This window comes from Diceros bicornis, chromosome 10, assembly GCF_020826845.1.
Source record: "Diceros bicornis minor isolate mBicDic1 chromosome 10, mDicBic1.mat.cur, whole genome shotgun sequence".
Lineage (NCBI taxonomy): Eukaryota > Metazoa > Chordata > Mammalia > Perissodactyla > Rhinocerotidae > Diceros > Diceros bicornis.
The window spans coordinates 49,065,542-49,088,287 of record NC_080749.1 but is presented as its reverse complement, the minus strand read 5'-3'; the positions used below and the strand labels follow the sequence as shown (position 1 = coordinate 49,088,287).

The following is a 22,746-nucleotide window of genomic DNA, read 5'->3' as shown; positions in this document are numbered from 1 at the left end:
AAATGTTACTTCCCCCTTGTCTTCTGGGTGGCTTCTGCAGACCGCTGCCTTTTCATGGGCGTGACTTTCATTTAGGTTCAACCAAACGCCATCTGGCTGAGCCTAGGACAATGAGAAACTGATCGTTGTCAGCTATCTCAGTGTGATTGAAATATAATGGACTCAGTTTGGGGCTGCATCAGCACTTCTAGATTTTGCACATAAAATATTTGGTTTATTTGTGTAGAGAGAAATTCAGTTACAGCAGTTTCCATGATTTTTTTAAAAAATTAATAAGCATGTGATGCAACTGACCAAATAAGCTTTTGAACAAAAAAGGCTTATTTTGCTTTTCTTTAGATATTTATCAGGATTTCTCTGAGACAATAGATATGCTCTTTTTCCCACAATATTTACTTAGGGCAAAGCTAAATAGTAGGGCATTTGTTGGGCCAAAGATGTTTTCGTGTATGAGAGGAGGCAGCTGAACACAGTTAAAAGAGTACTGGCATCCAGAGACTAGGCATTTAGCGTGGTTTTGTCATTATCTAATTACATCATCTCCCACAAATCACTTCCCCTCAGGTCTTTTTTTTTTTTTTGTCTGTATATGGGCAGGAAAGAGAAGGATTGTTAAATTTCTTATACATAGACTATCTTCAGAATAGCTTTATATTTTTTAATTTTTGCATTAAATTGTGGAATAATTTAGTTTCCTTACATGCCCAATATAAATATTCTCTTTTCAGCACATTATAAATACAAATCATGCCTTACACAAATTTGTTTTATGGTATACTGTCCTAGTGCCTGGAAAGATAAAGGTCTTCCTAAATAAAAAAAGTGTTTACTAAATAGCCAGTCTTTAACTAGATGTTTTCAAAATCAACTTGTTTCCCCAAGAATCATTTCTCCAATTTTGACTAATTTGTAGTAAACTTCCCTAATGATCCAGCAGAGGGTGCTATCTAAGAAGACTGGCCGGAGCCGCTAGAGTGATACTATTGTTTTGAAAGTGATTTAGCCACATGTCATTTCCGTACATTCACTCAAAATCTATGCTGCGTCTAAAATGTATTTTAATGACAATGTAAAAACTTAAACGTCATTTAGAATTGCAATATTGTTAATGAGTTTGGCACAGTCAGCCTTGTCTCTAATTTGTAAGGAAGAATGTTAAGAGTAGCTATTTTAGAATACCACCCTTTTTGGCTATTCTCTCTCTCTCTTTCTCTTTTGGTTAAATGAACAACTTTGCTAATCTGGAAATTATAATTATAAAAGAATATCCTTATATTCCATTAAACCATAAAGCTGCTACTAATAAAATGACTCATCAAATCCTGTGGATTGAAGGCCACAGAATATGGAACCCAACAAATTCTTTTGAATATGACGTTATTATGCATTGGCTCTAAAAATTGGTGATCTTACTGAATCCTGCTGTTTCCTGTAATCATAATTGGTTTAGCAGAGTGCCTACATTGCTAATCTCCCTCATTTCTATGTTGATTAAGCTATTCCTAATGGATTTAGTGCATACAGAGAAACGAGAAAAGCAAAAGAAATTATACTGCCAGTGAATTTAAATGAACTATCTATCCTTGAGACCAAGGAGGGCAGCATGCAGACCCACATTATTAAAATTTGAAATTAATTCCCAACCTTCCTAAGGAGAATAGCTATAGGTTAAGTAATAATGATGGCAATAATAACACATTTACACAGTGCCTTATGGCTTACACATAAATGATCTCTTTGATTCCTCACTAAGAACCCCTGCAGTAGATGGTTATTCCCATTTTTCAGTTTTCAGTTAAGGAAACTGAAGCTCTGAGAAGGGTTAAGATAGTAGCTCAACTTCACAAGGCTGATAAATAGCAGAGCTGAAGCTTAAATTCAGATCCTCTGGATTTGATTCACGCTGTTTCTGTGCTTTCTCTACTTTATCCCACTGTCCAGTAGTATTCTGATATTGCAATGCAAGGAGGGCATGTGAAGGGCAGACAATAAGCACATTGCCTAATGCAAAACCACCAGGAGCAGCTTACGTTGGCAGAGAAGCTGCGGCAGTCACCCCTGGAAACAGCTGCCTGGTACATCGCCACCCGCTCCTTCAAGGACACCACCTCTTGGAGGTCTGACACACCCTCGCTCCGTGCGGCACTGTCTTCTGCAAATCCACTTGCAGGCCTATTAGGGCCAACAGTCACTGAAAACAAATGTAGCATGCTCAGATACGTGTCAGGCTTTGAAAAGAAAATAGCATCACCTCATGAACAGTGAAGGCATTTAAAAACTCTGTCTCCTAAAACAAAATGCAACATTTCACAGCATTTTTGATGTTTCACGGTCACTCTTTCCTTCAAGCTTTCAAGCAAAACTACAAAATGCCTATCTAGGAGCATATGCTTCTGCCAACACCAAAAGAAAATATTGTCCCCACTCCTACTGCTGCAATTATTCTGATGAGAAATAGTTACTTATTAAGAGACACAAAATGTTAATAATGAACATTGCTGACTCTGAATCTGTTGGATTTATTACGCTAAATGCTATAAGAGAATTATCTCATTTACCTCTCTAACAACCTCGTGAAGTAGGTGCTATTATTTTCTAAAAGTTATACATAAGAAAACAGAGACTCATGGTGGTTAAAAAACTTTCCCATGATCACAATTAGTTAATAAGTGGCAGATATGATAATTTGACTAAATCTTTAGCAAGTCTAAAAATTGTTCTTTGCTTTTCTCCCTACCCCTCAACCCTCGAGGAAATAGATCTAGCTAAAATATGTGAATGCCATGAGAATTATAGACTGTGGTTTTTTTCTTTTGTTCACAGAGGTATGTGTTACATAAGAAAGAAATAATATTATGAATTAAAGAAATAATAGTACCACTATAAAAAGCTTTGTCAGTCGCCCATTTCAAATAGTCTGATATTTCCCTATTTAAGCCTTCTACCTTACAAAAATACAGGGTAGTAGAAATTACGTACTTGGAAACAGAGCAGAAGACTGATTGCACGATCACAGAATAACAGTTGTTAGAAACAGAAAGGTCTTTGAGATCATACAGGCTCACATAGCCTAACCAGCTCCTTTTAGGCATAAGGAAACATGTCTAAATGTTTCCTTGTGTGAAAAGAACATAAGGACCCACCATGGTTATGTGATTCTCATGGTTATTTAGTTTTATGTGCCAGAGCTGGTCTCAAAACCAGTTTAGTTTTTCTTATTTAATCCTGTGTTCTTTGCTGTTGTCACTCTGCTTGATGGTCTACTATTCACCCTTAAAAAATTGTAATTCCAAAGTTATTTCAAGGGCTGTTTTGGGGACCAATCAGAGTATGGTGTGTGTGTGTGTGTGTGTATTTATGTGTGTATATATATATACATAGACACGTGTATATATATATATGTATTTATGTATATTCATCACTCATTCATGTACCCCCTGCCTTTCACCTTAGTGCTGCTAGTTTCTGGGACTCGTAGAGTAGGGCTCTTTGGTGTACTTTGTTATTTGGATTGGTTTAATTTAATCACTGTGAACCAAGACCCAAACAACCAGAGGTAACAGATAGCCTCCCCTCTCTTTTCCTCCTACCTCCTTCCCCAGCCCCTACACTGAACCATCTTATTCAATTATCTGCTTTTTCTATTAGTTTCTTTAGGGCTTGTGAAGACAACAGCAATTGACAACAGCTCTGAGACCCAGCACAAATGAAAAATCATTTATGTTTTGACTTCCAGAGTATTTGGTTTTCCATTGGGAGTTCTTATTCAAATAAACATTTTCATGTATTTTAATTAAAATTGTAAATATATTTTACTTAACATGCTCTCAAAAAGATACAAAATATAAAGGAATAAGAAGTTGTATTATATGAACGCTGTGATTGTATAACACTGATAAGTTCACAACAAATGTCAGTAATTTTTGAAGTTCACCTGTTATCCAAAGCCTCATATCCATACAAAAGTACACTCCTCCAGTTGATTCTGATAAAGAGATTTCCATAAACCATTGGAAATCTTTCAGATGCTGAAGAAAATATATCTTAATTTTTCCCCAGATTATCTATCTGCACAGATGAATTCAGTTTATATTCAACTGTACTCTTCTTACTTTGTTGTGAATGATCACTATACAGATTTTATTGAACATGACCTCCTAAAGTTTTTCCACATTAAAATATAAATTTTATTTTGTATATTATTCATAAAATGTCATTCTTTTATTAATCTTCACAGAAAGTCAGCAGTTCATTCTTGCTAAAATTTACAGATAGTATTTACTTTTCAAATATTTGATTTTTATCATTTTTCACCCTACTGGGAAATGAGCAAGATTAATGGTCAGGAAATCAGTGGCCTGAGTATTAAGAGATTTGGATTCCATTACCTTGTGGCCTTTTATTCTGATCACAGAAAAGACACCACAATTTAATCTCTCTCTATCTCCCTCTCTCTGTCTCTCTCTCTTTTTCCCATCAGTAGCTTTGCCTACTCAGGTGGGGTCATGGAGTAGAAAACTTACCTTGAGCTAATAAGCTGTGTCCATATTGTTCCCTAACCTAAGTCAATATCTATCAATTTCTTCATCTGAAAAACAAGATGATGCTTCCTGCCCAGTTACTATAACATAGTGCACCTATCTGCTCCTATCTTAATGCTGATGGCACCTGATGTAAATTTTTACGGTTTATAAGACAGCTTCTTTCTTAGAGATGTGTGGAAAAGAAGATAGGAACATTGGTCGCCTGACCTAGTAATGTGCTGTTTCAGAAGACCTGGATGCTACTGAGGTTGGAAAACAGTGTGAAATGAGTTCAAGGTACCTTTAAAGAGAAAGGAGACATAGAAGAAGAAATAAAGATGCTATTGTCTTAAAATCTTTTGGAAAAATAGGGAATGATGGAACCTGTAAGTATGCAAATCAGACAATGGAGGAACATGCTATAAGGCTAAAGTGACCTGTGAAAAAGAGGACGGGAAAAATAAAATTTCCAGGTGATTATTTATGTTAGAAAGCATTATAAATATTAACATCACAAAATCATTGTACTAGAAGTTACTTGTCTCTGGGGTTTAGAGGTACAGTCGGCCCTCCGTATCTGCGAGTTCTGAATCCACAGGTTTAACCAACTACAGATCAAAAGGCCTACGATGGTTGCATCTATACTGAACATATACAGACTTTGTTTTTCTTGTAATTATTCCCTGACCCATACAATATAACAACTATTTACATAGAATTTACATTGTATTAATTATTACAAGTAATCTAGAGATGACTTAAAGTATACAGGAGGATGTGCTTAGGTTATATAATGGCAAATATTATGCCATTTTATATAAGGGACTTGAGCATCCTAGGATTTTGGTATCTGCAGGGCTCCTGGAACCAATCCCCTGTGGATACTGAGGGACAACTATAATTCATGGTGCAGATGAGTAAATGAAAACCCAAAGTTCGGTGAATTCTCTCAAATTTCCAGAGCTCATGGCATAGCTAGGCCTAGCATCCACCGTACCTTAAATATTGAATGTTTTATTTGCTGATAAGAAAATAATTGCCAATCCATACAAAATGTTAATTCTTTGTGTAATAGGATAAATCCTGTAAAGCAGAAAGAACACACAGGGAAGCACTTTGAAAGAAAATAAAACACTAAAAATTACAGGCTGTTATCATGAAAACTATTAGATACCAAGGACAAGAATGTCTTTTATGAGAATTCTGAGGTTCTTTGGGAAAAGATTTATATTATAATTTTTTGTAATATAGAAAGTTATATACTACAGATGGATCCAACTTTTGTCCACTTTCTATTTTCTTAAATTACGAGAGATTGTGTGACTAGAGATCAATTTTCTTTAGTGCCAAACATGTGCTTTTCTTCTGCAGTTTTTAAAAATGAAGTAACAAACTAAATCAATCAAACAGTAAACTTTGCCCAGGTTACAAAATTTGTTATGCTTTCCTGAATTTTACTTTCTTTGGTGAGTCTATCTTCAAAGCACTTTTTAATGAGCAAAGTAGTGCAATGTAAGGCAGAATACTCTTCTTTCCTTGGCGAATTATTCACACACCTGTAGTCAGTCAGAGAAGGGATGGTATAGTCATCCTTCTGTGTTTCCTTGGAGGTGATAACATAATAGCTTTAAGAAGTCGGATATAGAAAACAATGAGGAATAGTCAAAGTAATTAATACATTAGGAAATTAGGAATTTTCTCCTAATTTCACAAATTCTATTATCAGTGAAAGAATTCTTAGAAATATGCACAGACTAGGATCAAGGGACATTAAAAAGTGTCATTGCTACATTTGTTATGAACCATTCTAACTAGCTGTTGAGGAAATTTCAAATATGGAATTCAGTGGTTTATAAAAATGATATGTTATTACAACATTAATAAATGACAAATCTATCCTCATTTCCCATTAAACAAATAGTTGTCTAAAAATCTGAAATAACAAGTTATAAATATGATCCTAAGCTCTTTATAGTGTAACAATTTGTAAATAAAAGTCAAATGTTTGATATGTGGTGCTAGGATCAGTGCATTGCTCAAAAATACTGTCCAAGTCAGAAAAATGTTTCTTTAGAAGATATCTAGTGTGGCAGGGTTCACAAAGCCAAGTGCTTTATCATGATCCAATTTCTAAGCAAGATTCCATCTCAGCACATTTTCTAAATGTAAATATTTCTTCTTACTTTCAAAATATTGGAGGCACATTCCCAAACTGTAATTGTGGATAAAGTTTTATGGAAAGGATGACAGTGTAACAATACAATGGAGGTTATTGGATGACAGATAGATATTAAATACCAGGTGCTTTAAAGCTGGCTTACATAAATATAGTTGAAATTTTTGTGAGTCACCTTATTTCTTTTTGCTTTGGCCTACACAATGTGGATAATGTGAAAGTGTATAGAATAAAGTATAAAATATTTTACCTCTTTGTTTCATTAAGAGACCACCTGCTAGTGTCTGGGGTGTGAAGCTGGTATTAGCTGTGTCTGCTTTACAGCAGAGATCTGGCTGAGGTGAAATCAGAAGAAAACAGATGAGAAATGAACTAGGATACTAACGTTTTTTAGAAGAATTAACATATACATTGAAGGCAGTAAATAGAATAATATATGCTGCAGAAAAGAAAATCACAAATATATTAACAACAATGTGCAAGAAGATGCCAGAAACAGAGAACAGAGATTAAAATCCAAACTACAAGATAACAGCATTTCAGTGAGAGGTGGGGGAGTGCGGTGAACAAACAAGATATAATAGAAGAAAAATTTGCTGAAAATAAAATTTGGGCAGAGGTTACAAATATTTACCATAATCCAGTAATAAAATTAATTTTAAAACACTAATATATCAGCAAATTCTGGTAAAACATTTCAAGTTCAAGGAAAAAAAATTCTACAATTATCAAGACACATGAAGAGTTTCTGTCATGAAGAAGCAAAATTCAGACATCCTTAGATATCGTCTTATAACACTGAACACTAAAAGGAATTAGAGAACTAGGTACCGGTTACTGAAATTTTAGTTTTGTGAACTAGAGTCTATATGAATCCAAGTTGGCGCTCACGTGAGAAGGCAACAAAAAATCAAACAGTCCATGTAACAAAAGTCAGCCACAAAGCAAACAAAGGACCTACAATATAATACCTAAACGAGAAGGTAGAAATAAAATCAAATGTAAGAGTCATGAAAATAAATACAGGTCAAACTTCACACTGACAGACAAATAAATCCAACCGTATACTCCCTGCAAGAAACAAGCCTAAAACAAAACACAAAATCTAAAAAGAAAATATTGGGCCAAAAGTTACCAGGCAAAATATAAATGAAGAACAGTCACCATGGCTATACTCTTTTCACGCAAAAGAACGTTCAAGACAAAGTCTGTTAAATGAGATAGACGGCTATTCCGTAGACAGAAGATACATCTCACCATGAACTCGCAACAACTATGGGCCTCTACATGCTGGCTAGCAGAGTACAGAAACATATACAGACCATCAGTAACAAGAAAAAGGAGAATTTTATGGGAATATCATTGCTGTGGGTGATGTTAACAGATCTCCCTCCATCTTTGCCATATGAAATTTCTAAAATAAATGATTTGAATTATAGAATTAGCAAGATTTATTTTAACATACTTATTCATTTTTAAACAAGTATTGATTATCTACAATGAGCATAAGACACGTTCACTATGCTCTAGAGCTTTCAGTCTCATTGGAAAGAGACAAGCAATTATAACCCAAGAGTTAATAAGTTTGCACCAGGTGAGCTGGGAGCCTACAGGGAGGACATAATCCACCTGGTGTGTCAATGCAATAGGTGTGAGGGAAGGCATCCTGAGAAGTAGAACATCTGCACTGAAACATGAAGGAGTCGTCCATGTGAAGACGTGGAAGAGAGAAAGACGCAGACAGGGGACGAAATAGCAGCGTTACCAACAAATCATGCTGGGAAAATTGGGTAACGATTTTGAGAAAAACATTAAAGAGTTCCTCACCTCACTGCACATTACAAACGAAGTACTAGGTGGACCAAAGAGGTAAATGTCTTCTTAAAATACAAAAAATCTTCAGAGAAATATAAATAGTTCACAAAATGATTTCAGATGGACTTTCTAAGTATAAAAAATTCAAAGTAAAAAATCTTTTAGACAGAATTTATAATACAAAAGGAAGGTTGGAGGGGGACAATTATAAATAGGCTGAAGTGTTAATTTTCAGTAAAGAATGCTAAGTCAGAAAAACTCTGTTAACATTATTGAGAAATAGATAAAGGACTCAAAAGAATGATTCACACAAGTAAAAAAAAATAGTAAATATGTATAAAGTGCTTTCTAGATGTCAGACATTAATCCATTTTATGCCTTCAACCACACTATGAGGTAGAGACTATTTTTATTTTTTATCTCCATTTTACAGATAAGGAAACAGAGACACAGAAAGGTTATAAAACTTGCTCAAGTTCAGGTGGCTGGTGAGCTCCAGAGCTGGAAAGGGAATCAGGCAGTCTGGTTCCAAGTGCTGTGACTTAACTACAATTCTATGCTACTTCTCAAGAAGTACAAGTGTCCAAAAACCAAAAACACAAACCCAAACAATCACCTTCCCCAGTAAATAGATGAAGGAAAATTCAAAAACACAAAGAGATGCCTTCTTCTGTTGTGAACTGACTCATACTGCATATGCAATAAGAAAATCTACAAAAAATAGTCCTAGATTGCTAATCCAGTGTATAATTATGACTCAAAAGAGATTCTAAGGTTTAATAGTAATTTGAACTCGAGCAGAAAAACAAGAATTTAATGATTTTTTCTTTGAAATTTTCTAAAATCAATTCAAGAAGCCTTTATTTAGTCACAACTAAGAGCTAGGCAGAAAGTGAGCTGGCATGTCACATGGAAGCCCCCAAAGCTGACACAAACACAGACACCAGCTTCAAGAAGGCAAGCATACTTTCAGTGATACCTCAACAGCCTCGCCATTATGTTCTGGGTGCATTATAGAGAAGTCAACTCCTCACTCCTCGGAAAATTGATTTGGAACTAAATTGGGAGAGTGACGAACTAAATTCTATCAAATCTAAACATATGGACATATCGTAGACTCAGAGCCATTAGCATGAATAAATTTTCTATAATTCTTAATATTTGCACATCCCTCAGCTAACAATAAAATTCATCTCTTTTAAACATTCAGAATGCCGCTGCCAAGTTGAATTTGTAATCAATTTGAGTTTTATATATTTTACCCTCATTTGAATATTATAAAACCAAGAGATAGATGGAGAATAAAATGAAAGAGCAAGTGTGTAGTGCAATCTTGCATTAATTTACAGTTCTTAAAAAACACAGAGAAAAAAGGCAAAGAGTAAAATGAATGGAAGTGTATGCCATGACAGCACAAATACTATATTGTGGCATCCATCCAGCATATGAACACAATGAATCATATTCCACTTTTTAGACTAATGTGGTCCTATCCCCCCCCAGATTCATTGTGTTATTGTGTATATACTTGTCATCTTCCCCAAAATCCATTCATTCACCTGATTACCATACTTTACACATTACAAAAACAGATCTCTGAGGGTTATAAAAAGGATTAGTTCTTGCTTCCTTACTAACCTTTCCCTAACCAGTATTCTCCTAGTTAACCAGATACTGGAGGAGATCCTGTACATCCAGTTGCCTGTTAAAGGAAGAAAAGATTCAGTGTCGTGGTAGACAAAATATTGGTCCTACAAAGTTGTTCACATCCTTATCTCCAGAATCTGTGGATATGTTGCTCTACGTAGCAAAAGGGACTTTGCAGATGTGATTAAGTAAAGGATCTTGAAATGCAGAGAGTATCTTGGATTATCCAGGTGGGTTCAACGTAATCACAAGGGCCCTCATAAAGGAAAGAGTGAGGCAGGAGAGTCTGAGTTAGGAAGAATTGATGACAGCATCAGAAGGACACAGCGAGAGAGAGCGGGAGAGAGAGAGAAAGAGAGCAATGCCGAGTCTACACTGCTGGCTTTGAAAGTGGAGGAAAGGTCCATGAGTCAAAGAATACAGGCAGCTTCTAGAAGCTAGAAAGGGCAAAGAAATAGATCTTCCCCTAGAGCTTCTGGAAGGAGCATGGGCCAGCTAACATCTTGATTTTGGCTTAGTGAAATTCATATTGGAAATTGGGCCTCCAAAACTGTAATATAATAGATTTGTACTATTGTAAGCTACTGTTGTTTGCAGTAATTTGTTATAGCAGCAATAGGAAACTAACACAAGCATCCACTGTACACCTATGTACATCTGTCTGAGTCAGAAATCACTACACAGTAGCTTCTCTTTAAAGCATATTTCAGTTCCAGCTCCCCCAAATCTCACAGATTTATATAAACAAATCACCCTGTGATGGAAACATCTTTAAAGTTATTCCTCATGCCCCAAAGAAGAAATGTCCACCTACTTATAGATCAGGCTCAGCTTAAACATCCATTTAGATTCTAATCTCTCTGAGTAACAAAATTGCCATTTCTAACTGTAATAACTTCTTGTTTTATAGACTTGTCTTCCCTTTTCTGAAGCTCCTATCATCTCACAAGAAGTGCTCCTGGTACTAGAGCAGTTACGAATGAACAGAATTCAGTCAGAAATTTGATAATCACTAGTACATTAATACTGCTAGTTTGGGCATATTTGAAAGTTTAATCATATTGCTGTTAAATGTGTTTGAATTAATTTCTTAGTTTAGTTAAATAATTGGCCAGTTAAAAAAATCAATAATTGAATAAAATGACAAATTTCTTTGAAATGTAAAATGAATTAGAACCATTAAATGCTTGTAGATGATGCAAATTTTTACAACAAAAGTCTCTTGTTTGACATTTTTCTAGCACAATCAGACTTATATTGCTTTATAACAATGATAACTACTGTTAATGAGTATCAATTATGTGTTAATGATTCTACGTGTATTATCACACTAATTCTTATAACAACCATATCTGTTAGGTGGTATTATCTCCATTTTACTGATGAGGAAAGTAACATTCTAAAAATGAAATCATAGAGTAAGAGACTGAACTTGGAATTGAGTTCAGGTATTTCTGAATACAGGCTATTGAACTCTACACAATCTCTTATGTAAATATTTCTCATTAAAATATAACATTTTATTATAAAATAACTTTTTAATTAAGGATATGAATCTTCCTTTCTGCTTCCTAAATATCTACACACAAATTCTTTCTAGACACTTATTTCAGTGAATCTAGGGATAAATCAAAGGGAAACCAGTAAACTGAATTTCTACGACTCTAAGTGGTTCTTTTTTCGTCTTTATAAGGTTGAGTTTATAATTAGGAATCAAAGTAAAATTCTTCAGTTATAGTTCTTTGGTCACCATAGAGATCTAACTTGAGATGGGGTTAGGTATTGATCCAAGCTAACAGGAAGAGGAAGGAACTTTACTATAAGGGAAAGAAAATGCAAAGCAAGGACCACTGCTCTCATTTTCTATTAGTCTATTCAGCCCCAGGGCATGAGAGGTGGTGTCATACTTCCATCAAAGTATCCCCTTGTTTAAATCTGCATCCCAGGTATACAATGAGGGTATTTGATAAACTTTCCTCTTAAGGCTTTAGTCATGCATTCAATAAACGTCTACTGCCCATCTACTATTGGCCTAGCACAGTGCTCATGAATTAATCACCATTATATTCGGTTCTGCTCTACTTGACAAGAGAAGAAAAGAAAAACACCAGAGAGATATTCAAGAAATACAATATTCTAAAAAGTGTTGATCTGGCCTTATCTCTAAAAACAGAAACACAACAGGCTGCATCATTGCAATATGCTGACTTCTGAATAAAACTAGTTCCCAGATGGCTGGCCCTGCTAAGGAAGTGGGCTTGTCTGAAGACATACCAAATGGAGCCCTCCCTAGGTGAGGAGTCTTGAGGAACTTGGTGGCACCCACGCTGCATCCCAAACCCTGAAATCACATTTATTTATATAGGGATGAAATTAGATTAAAATGGATAAAGGCCAATCAGATTTAATGAGGTTGAAAAGTCACTTATGCATAGTCTCATAGTAGCTCAATTTCTCTTCAGATTGTCCCCGCTTAACCCAAGCAGTGAGTACCTCCCTCTGCTGTGCTCCTCCAACATTTTAAAATTATTCTTCTATTTATATTACTTATCACTTTTTAGTGTATCTTTGAGTCCCTCTGTCCTCCCTACTTCTCTGACCTTCCACCAACATGCAATATCCTCCACCACAGGGCAGAGCTAAACTAATTTTGTAAATGTGTTTTATACCAGGTTCTGTCTTGGGCACTTTATCCTGGAGGAGGCAGACCCCCAAGGAGATCAACCATCACCCCTGGACCCAGAAGCTTCTATCTCTGACAGTTTTGAATTTAAACAAATTGTTTAACCTCTCTAAGCCTCCTTCTTCTTACCTATATCATGAAAATGATAATACAACCAATATCCTATGATTGTCTATGAGAACTGAAGGAGATCTCACAAAAGTAGAGTTTTACATAGTATCTTGCACATGGTAAATAATAAATGCTCACTAGCTTCCAGTCATCCTAGGTGTGATTATTATATACTCTAGATATTATCATCCAGATAATTTGAGATGATAAAAGTCTCAGAATAAGAAAAGTTATGAGATTTTTCTAAATCTCAAAACTAGTCAGCAATAAGGATAAGACTTGACTCAGGTCCACCCGAATCTAAAGCCTTCTGTGGGGACATTCCATTCCTCTTTATAAGCCAAGTATCCACCATGTTGCCTGAAACAATGGGAACACAATAAATCATGAAAGAATGGAAAATGACACGATGAGATTGGGGTGAAGAAGCTGGCACTGTCCTACTCATATGGTCACAGGGATGGAGAAAGAATATGAACGAGAAGAAATTACTTACTCAATGTATATGACATTCAAAGTCTTGGTTTATCTGTCTTTTTGACACTAGCTGATGAACCACCAATTTTTCACCAGCAAGCAACATGGCAGTCCTCTGAAAATGGAAAGTTCATGAAAGTCACCCTAGTCTATCACACTTTAGGGACAGATCTGCTCCTTTTCCCCCAAAATGGTTCCTCCCATTTTCCCCTGCTCTGTGTATTTTAGGTAAAATCATGAAACCATCATTCAAAGTTATTTACATTTTTCATTTCCCTAAGAGGCCTCTGAGCAGTGGGCTTGGCACTGTGAACCCTGGCCTGGACCAGCCAGGTGGCAATGACTGAGCCACTCCCTAAGTTTCTGCTGCCCTTTTTGCTGTCCACCAAAGACAAAGAGAAGGATCCAAGATTCCTCATTTATGATTCGTTCCTCTGTTGCTCCACTAAGTACCTATGCATCGTAAAACTACATTGTGAGGAATACCCCTAAATAAAGAGGTTTGTGTGTGTGTGGGGGTGTGTGTGTGTGTGTGTGTGTGAGGAAGATTAGCCCTGAGCTAACATCCATTGCCAATCCTCCTCTTTTTGCTGAGGAAGATTGGCCCTGGGCTAACATCTGTGCCCATCTTCCTCTACTGTATATGGGACACCACCACAGCATGGCTTGACAAGCGGTGTGTAGGTCCGCGCCCGGGATCCAAACCTGTGAACCCGGGGCCGCCACAGTGGAGCATGCGAACTTAACTGCTATGCCACTGGGCTGGCCCTGAAGAGGTGTTTTTATATTTAGTTAGTTTGAATACAGATATTCTTTCTAGTTAATTTGAGTATTCCTTCTATTTAAGTTGATTTCCAACCCTTTCTTCCTAAAGTTTCTGTTCTAGAAAATCCTGAAATTTCATATCATTTTACATTATTCCACCTCTCCCTGAGTTGCTGGCTCTTTGATATAACTTCTTTTTGTCGCCCATTCTTTCCTAACATACTCCTTTTTTATTCCTACTGTTTCAATTCTGCTTTTCCTTTTCCCAAACTTCCCTGTGGTCCCCAGGTCTCTGAATCCTCCTTCATGTGTGGCTCAGTTACTAGTGGGCAGTGCCTTTGTGAGAACATCATCTTCTTCCTGTTTTTCTAGGCTGGAACTTGAGAAATGGCAAGCAAATGTACTCATGCCTTCAGCCACAGAGTGACAATTGTCAAACTCAGTCTATGATTAGCAGAAAATATGTATTCCTCTGAAAGGCATTACAGAAACAGACTGGTGAAAATGTCCACCAGCACCTCTAAAACCATCAGGGCCTCCAGAATACACAGAGAGTGATTTCATTCTGGGGTCAAAGCAATTTGCTGGTAGATGGAGATGACTCATGCATACTAGCTTAGAATCTGTCTTTCCCTGAAATGATCTACTTTTGTCTCTCGTAGGCTTTTTAAAATTCCATATGAAGCTAGTTCATGTGTACTGAACTGTTTTGTTTAGTTCCAAGCACGCTGTTGGCACTCAACAGATCAAAAATAAGCAACAGTAATATAATGGAGATGAACCTTTAAGAATTTGCAGCTTTGAAAAACATCTTCCTGGCATGCCCACCTGTAAGTTGAGCCCAAGCAGAGGTAGGAAAGTTAATTGCTTACTATTACCTTAAATCATTTCTACACTATCGTTCTGGAACAGCTAGAGTTTTCTGGATCTGTTTTTAGGAATTCCCCGATTCTTCACCCTCTTTCCAAAGTTCACCTCTCTGTTAAGGTTAGTATCTGAAATTTATTCTGACACAGGATATTAAAAGAAAGCCCAAATCCTGCTGGCCCCGTGGCTTAGAGGTTAAGTGCGCGCGCTCCGCTGCTGGCGGCCCGGGTTCAGATCCCGGGCTCACACTGACGCACCGCTTCTCCGGCCATGCTGAGGCCGCGTCCCACATACAGCAACTAGAAGGATGTGCAGCTATGACATGCAACTATCTACTGGGGCTTTGGGGGAAAATAAATAAATAAATAAAATTATTAAAAACAAAAAAGAAAGCCCAAATCATCAAATTCTGACTCTGATTTAGACAACTGATTCTGTGGCAGCTTTTCTCCTACTAATCCTCCTTTTCCTTTGAATAATAAAATGCACTTAATTCAATCCACCTTTTGTCTTAGAGAAATTCAGCGTCTGAATTTATATAAATTCTTTTCAATGACCTTAAGTAAGTCTGTGTTTGAAATGCTTTAAACAAAGACTCTGCCTAAGTCCACAAACAGCAGCATACTTTGATGTGTTTTTCTTTTGAATTTAGTGGCTGATAGACTTGATCAAAGAAGGGAAACCACACTAATTCCACATGTTTTCTTTACAGAACATTATTTGGGAAAGCTAAGCAATCAAGGAGAAAAGTGTAAATGCTTAAATAATGCAACATATTGCTTGGTGAATAACCAACTCCTCTGGAAGTAAATTCACTCTTTCAGAACAGTGACGTACTTACAATAATTCTACCTAGACAAGTGAACACTTTCAGAATCATATGATCTTTAATCATTTAATCTTGGGTAAGAAGATAAAACTGCTAATGTTAAGCAGAAATGCTAAGAATCCATGTAGGATACTGTTTTTCTTAGCAAAGTTACAGCTTCTTTTAAGGTGCTCTAAAATGAAAAGTAATTGTCATCTTGTTCAAATGTTTGTACTCTCACAACCGCCCCCCACAATTGTAGAGGACAATGGATAATGCTGTCTACATGTTGAACAGTCTTTTAAATTTAGGACAGGGATGTATATAAATTAAAACCATAATAATTTTAATGTACCAAAACTTTGAATCAGTCAGGTGCTAGGCTATTCTCCCCGTCACCATTAACATGCCCTAAATGCTCTTTGCATACAAGTGCAGGCTGTAACTTCAAAAGAAAGAGATGATGTCAGATTCCTAATGATATGCTGGTGCTAGGAAAAGTCCAGAGAGTGGAAGTAATCTAATAGTCTCCCCTGCTTAAGATACCCATGGAGTACATAGTTAGCCAGTCTCATCATCCCTTAAGTTATTTATAGCTATTTTGCTTTAAAAATTTGGCATTGGCATGTGTTTCTTCTCCCTCAGCTTCAAAACCTCATCCTGTACGTGCACCGTAAGTGGAGGAACTCGAGTTATGATGCTTATTTCACTTCTGCTTTTAAAGGGCGAAGTGTAAAAATCAGCCCTTAAATATTATTCAGATTGAAACTTGCTCTTTTCCATGCACACTAAGACAGTAACATCTGTGAACGACAAAGAATTTAATTAAAACTTGCAAACAAAAGTTTTCCTAGACCGATGGTAGTTAAAATCTTGTAGAAGGTGAAAGGAGGGAAGTTGAGGGGAGTGAAATGTAAAAAGCAATTAAAAAGTTATATATCGGGTCTGTTTGTAAAATTCCATATGAAGCTAGGCTTCACAACTTTAAAATAGAATCACTTTTCTAGACCATTCCTTTTAGGCACCAAAAGCCTCGGGCAGATGGACAAGTCACTTTAGTGTGACCTCCTACGGTGTTAAGACAACTCATCTGAAAGGAAACGCAGACTGTAAAGTTAAGCATCTCCTTGTTTGTCTTTAACGATTGTTTTTAAAATTTTAGACATTTAAGTACAACTACAGGTTATCGACCACTAGCCAGGACTCAGCATCTGTTCCATGGCTTAAGTCTTCTAGTAGCCTGCATAACCATATCTACTACGATTTCAGTCAAAGAATCTCTTAGTCTCATCAGTTTACAAAATGGCAACACATACATTGTGAGTATGGAAGGATGGCCATCATATAGTGGCCAGAAATGCTCCTTATGGGCCCTTATGTGGGCATAGGAGAAATATACAGCATTTCTAAGAATGATAGCCTTTGCTTTGCCTAACAAGGAGTAGCAGATCTTTTCCTAATATTCTTGCAAAAATGGTTATTAAATTTTTATTACTACCTCGAACTAAAATTCCTAGATTGCCAAGAAGTAAACCGACAGTTGAGATTAAAATGGCCAACCTCAGAGGCATTTAACATTTAACGTCATGACTTATACACAGTGGATGCCCATTAAGCATTTATTGAATGAATTTGTCTTGAAATAATATTGCAAAATTCAAAGCCCATCTTTTTATGGTTCCTGTTGACAGATTTTGTTACCTTCTCTCTCTTGCTTCCTTTTAAAGAGTAGAAAACAAGTTGCAAATTCTGCAACAGAAGTTATTTAGCATCACAAAGAAGTTATGTGAAAATTGGGATTAGAGCTCCCAGGAGGGAGCAAAAATAAACTTCTTGCTTGTGAACCTGTGAGTCTCCCACCACGAAATCCAGCATCACCAAAAATGCTCAGCAGAACAGCACATGAGCAGGTGAAAATTAGAACTGCACAAAAACGTTTGCTTGGAAAGTGAAACCAGTCAACTTTGGGCTTTCTGCCAAATTTAATTTCTGCCAGAAATTCTCCTGTTATTACATATCTGCAGAAAGCAATTAGAAAAGTGTGATAGCTAAGGAATTCCAAATACATTCATGTCTCCATCACAGTTCAGTCCAGAATAGAATAACTAGCCTTCCCAGCCCAGTGGAACAAGCACAGAAGTAAAGACAGAACATGCAAACATACACATACACGCACATACACACACACTTTTCCTTAGGGGACCATTTAATCACAAGCAGTATCCTATTTATTTTGTGAGATCTAAGAGGAAGATCTCAGTAGGTTTTCAGGGTGTCCCAGTGCACTTCTGAGTTGGAAACCTGCCAAGGAAAGCAGATGTGGGAATCCCTCGGTCCCATCCACCAGCAGTGCAGGGCCTGAGGAGAATGCCGTAAACCTCACCAAGCCTGGCACTTGCCAATTGCAGAGACTATCTTAGAAGGAAGAATAAAAATGCTGATGCTTTGCAGCACTCTCTTGCACTGTTTTTTATAAAATTTCAAACTTGAGTGTGGATTTGGTGAATGGCTTAGACCAGACACAAATACCACTCATCTATCTTGACCAGTCCCCTGAAACACACACACACACACACACACACACAGACATACACAATTCCTGACACCCAGCCGTGCACAGTCTCCAGGGCTCCATCTCCCGTCTTCTGTTTTTGTCTTACCACACACACTCCATCGTGTCTCAGCTTCATCCACATTCCACCCAAAGTATAGCTCTAGTAACTATTTAAGTCCTAATCTTATGTTGCCAAATCATTTAAAACCCATTTAATATATTTTTTTTTTTTTTTGTGAGGAGATCAGCCCTGTGCTAACATCTGCCAATCCTCCTCTTTTTTTGCCGAGGAAGACGGCTCTGGGCTAACATCCGTGCCCATCCTCCTCCACTTTATATGGGACGCCGCCACAGCATGGCTTGCCAAAGCAGTGCGTCGGTGCGCGCCCGGGATCCGAACCAGCGAACCCCGGGCCTCCGCAGCGGAGCGCGCGCACCCAACCGCTTGCGCCACCGGGCCGGCCCCCCATTTAATATTTTTTAAAAATATTATCCATAAACTTGTTTCCATTCTCAAATTTTTCAGCCGTATATTAGAAGAGAGAACATCTACAATTGTCAGGAATAATGGTGAAAGTGCTAAAGAGTTGAGGAAAAGTGAATAAAATGATTGTTGAGTATTAGCATGTGTGAAAACCCATGATCCTTTAACTATGTATATATATAGTTGATATATATAATAGTTTATAACCATATATTATGTAACTACATATATAATAGCTTATAACTATATAACTATATATATATATCTTTTCCACAGCCTGGGAATGGGAGCAAAAATAGCAGATTATAGGAAAAACGTTGAATTGGCTTTTGGTGAAGTAGACTTAACTCAAGAATATGGGGATAAATGAAACAGAGGTCAATGGAAGCTCTACTGTTGCAGCTGACGATGGGGCCCAGGCTGAGTGAGCATTAGTAACAGCATGGTTCCTTTGAGCTCTTAGACCTATCCCCGAAGCCTGGAGTCAGGAGCCTTAACACCAGGCCTTCAACGTTCTTGAATTGTTCTTGGCCTTAGGTTTGAAATGTGTGCCCTTGCCCATTCCAAGCTCCGTCTCATCTTGGCCCTAGTCCTCCTACTTCTGACCCTATGATTTATTTTCCTGTTTATAGCTTTGCTTCATCCTTTGAGCCCCATGAACTGTACAATTGCACTGGCTCATGATCTTCTGCTTTCTCTTCAACTGTTGGATTCTTCTTTGCCTTTGCTGCTTTAGATGCCCTTGATAAACAGTGTAGTCCCCATAGCCCCATCTTTCAGAGCCTCCCTCCTGAGGAGAGCTCTCTTCCCATCTTTCCTCAGACACTGTGAGTGGACCCACGATACAGAGAGAGGAGCCAAATAAAGGCAGAGGGGCTGATGGGCAGGACGTGTTGGGAATGGGAAGATTATGCTGAGGGTCAAGATCAGCTTAAGTTGAAAAGAAAGAAAACTGTGGTCTAAGAGAATATTTTCGGAGTCCAAGAACGAAGTCAAAGCAATGACAAGGTCCAGTATGTGGCTGTGAGCAGCTCCGTCAGAAGGGAGACAGAGTCATTGGGTTGGAGAATTTAGTTTCTTGAAGTAATGTGATGTTGACATCAGCAAGGACAACAGAAATGTTATTAGTTTCCAGTGTTGGAATGATTATAACAGAAAAGGGGAACTTAATAGCTTTCTACAACTCCAGGGAGGACAGAAATTTAATTTGAGCTCAAGAGTGCATCTCGGAAAGTTGAGGATGCCTTTATCAACATAACAACCTGTTAAATCAGGTAGACAATTTTCTCTCTTAAACAGTTTTTAAAGTGGTGTTATTTTGAATGTTTGGCACCTAGGATAACTTGACACTAAATATCTTGCTCTCTGGGAAGAGATAATGGTTATTATGTTACATTAGACTCATATATTAAATAATAATAATAATGAAAATAATAAAAAAAGCCTACACAGCACAACACTATGTGCTAGACACTATTGTTTTAGTCACTTTACAAATATGAATTTATTTAATACTCAAAACAACTCTGTTAGATAGTTACTGTTAGTATCTCCAATTTCAGATGAGGAAATAGGCATAGAGATATTAAATAATTTTCCCAAGGTCAACCAATAGCTAAATGTAAGAGCCAGAATTCAAATCCAGGCAATCTGGTTCCAAAGTCTATGTTTAACTAACTAGGGTTTATCTGACAGTATTTTCTGGTTTCCCAGTAAAGTGTTACGTGGGGTTCATTTGGAACCTCTTACGGCCCTAGGAGATGATGTTTTTGTGATTCTGGTAAATGGAGGACATTCACACATCTTAAGGATAGTCAGATAGTTAACATCTAGGCTTAAGAAAGATATTGCAGAGGCCTTGAATAGAAATGAGATGGGAAAGAGAGAACATAGCACACCATTTGCGAAATCTTTCTAATTTCAAGAACTATTCAGATTGATCAAAATGTAAAGATAATATCAATAATAAAATTTTATACAACTCCTTGAATTCCTTTTATATATCTATCCCTGGAAGAATAATCATGTAGAAAATTATTATTATTGTTGTTAAAATGCAGCTTGACATTTTCTCAATACAAATCTTTATAAAATTCTATGTCAGGCTCTCGACACAACGTTACACAAAGGGTAAAAAGAGGTGTCATTATGAATGATATTGTGGTTATTGGTTGTTGTTTGAGGACTACTCATCTTTCTTTGACCATCTAAATGGATATTGAGAATATGAAAGAAATGGAGGACAATATGGAAGGACAGGTAACACCAAGCTTTACAGAAATAATATATACATATTCACATACACATACATATATATGTGTATAGATATATGAGCATATTGTACATAATTAAAAGAAATGTTAAGACCATAACATAATGACATAGTCAAGAAGCTGGGGCCAGTTGGGTTGAAATGGTAAAATAAATGAAAAGAAGTGAAAACTGAAGTTTGAGGTGGGGTATTGGAAACTATAAATAGTAGTTTTGAGTTGGTAACAGCAGTAGCTGGACTAGATCTTTTCAAGAAAAAGAAAGTCATAACGTACATACAAACACATGCCTTCCTTTCAAATTTCATTTCTCTGAAATTTTAGAGTAAAGGTTGCATCTGTTGTTCGACTCTGGATGACGGATGGAGGATGAATCCTGAAATTATTCTCATTCCAGAATGAGTCAGTGGCTAAAGCAGACATGCACTAATACAGTTACATTCCTAAAAATAAATGGTTTTGAGTCCCCTGGAACTCCGAGGGCTAGCATAATTTCTACTAAGGAAGTCAGGGCTCTAATGAGGCTCTGTTCCCACTCTGAGGACTCAGAGGAAAGAAGGAGCTGACGAAGCTGCTTACGCCGCCAGTCACCCTTCCTTTGGCACCCCAGCTCTGTCCCCTGTGTTCCAACTGGCAGACTTCCACCCTATACAGTGCTCAGAAAAATGGCTCGGGATCCAACAGAAGCAGAAGCAGTGAATTTTAAATAAAGCTTGTAGCTGGACCTGACACTCCTTTAAAAACATTGAACAAACTCACTTTATTCTTGTCCCTTTCCCAGAATACTTCGACTTAACAATACAGCCTCTGTGTTAACAGTCAAAAATTCTAACTTAGAAAACAGATCAATTAAAAGGTGATCCTTGGTTTTACGAAAAGATTTTTTACTATCTCCCTCTAGCACTTACTTACTATAATTACTTACAAACTTCTAATTATTTGACAAAAAGGCTTACTGGTTTGATAAGGTAAAGCTGAATTCTTATTACGACAATGCTGACTAAAAACAGACAAAATAATCGACAACAACAGAGATATGGATAAAGAACCCATGAAGTTACAATGCAACTCAATGGGTAAATGGGACTCCACTTACCAAAATTTAACATACGTAGTTTTGCAAAAACCCAGCTACTTTATAGTATTAGGTCTACCTACATTTTATTTCAATGCAATTAAGTTTCTATGAATCAAAAAATAAAATAATTGTTATTTGAACGTTATTTTATATTCAGTTCACATTTGTTGAACTTTACATGAAAACATTAAGAACATGTTTAGAACGATTTACAATGCTGGACTTTGCTTTTAAAATGAATAGTGATGGGACTTTTTTTTTTTTTTAAGCTTTTCTGTGTTGGTAACTACCAAGTTAACACATTTAGAAATACACATGCTGATATATTCAGATTTTGGAGGAAAATGCTATTGGATCTTTGACTAACAGAAATTTCTCAAATAAGTTCTTTTAGTATTATTTTTATTTTAAGCCATATGTATGCCTGGGGCAATTTGGCAGTTATTTACTTTTGAACAGTCAGACATATCTAAAGCATTCAGTTCACC

General features: G+C 36.8%; 1 protein-coding gene across 1 annotated transcript in view; it reads right to left on the bottom strand.

Annotated features, from left to right (window-relative positions):
* XIRP2 (xin actin binding repeat containing 2) overlaps nucleotides 1-22,746 on the bottom strand; it is a 272,775-nt gene that overhangs the window by 38,194 nt on the left and 211,835 nt on the right. The window contains exon 4 of the mRNA XM_058548591.1: nucleotides 2,031-2,191. Coding sequence (XP_058404574.1) covers nucleotides 2,031-2,191 — 161 coding nt within the window. The remainder of the gene's footprint in view (nucleotides 1-2,030; nucleotides 2,192-22,746) is intronic.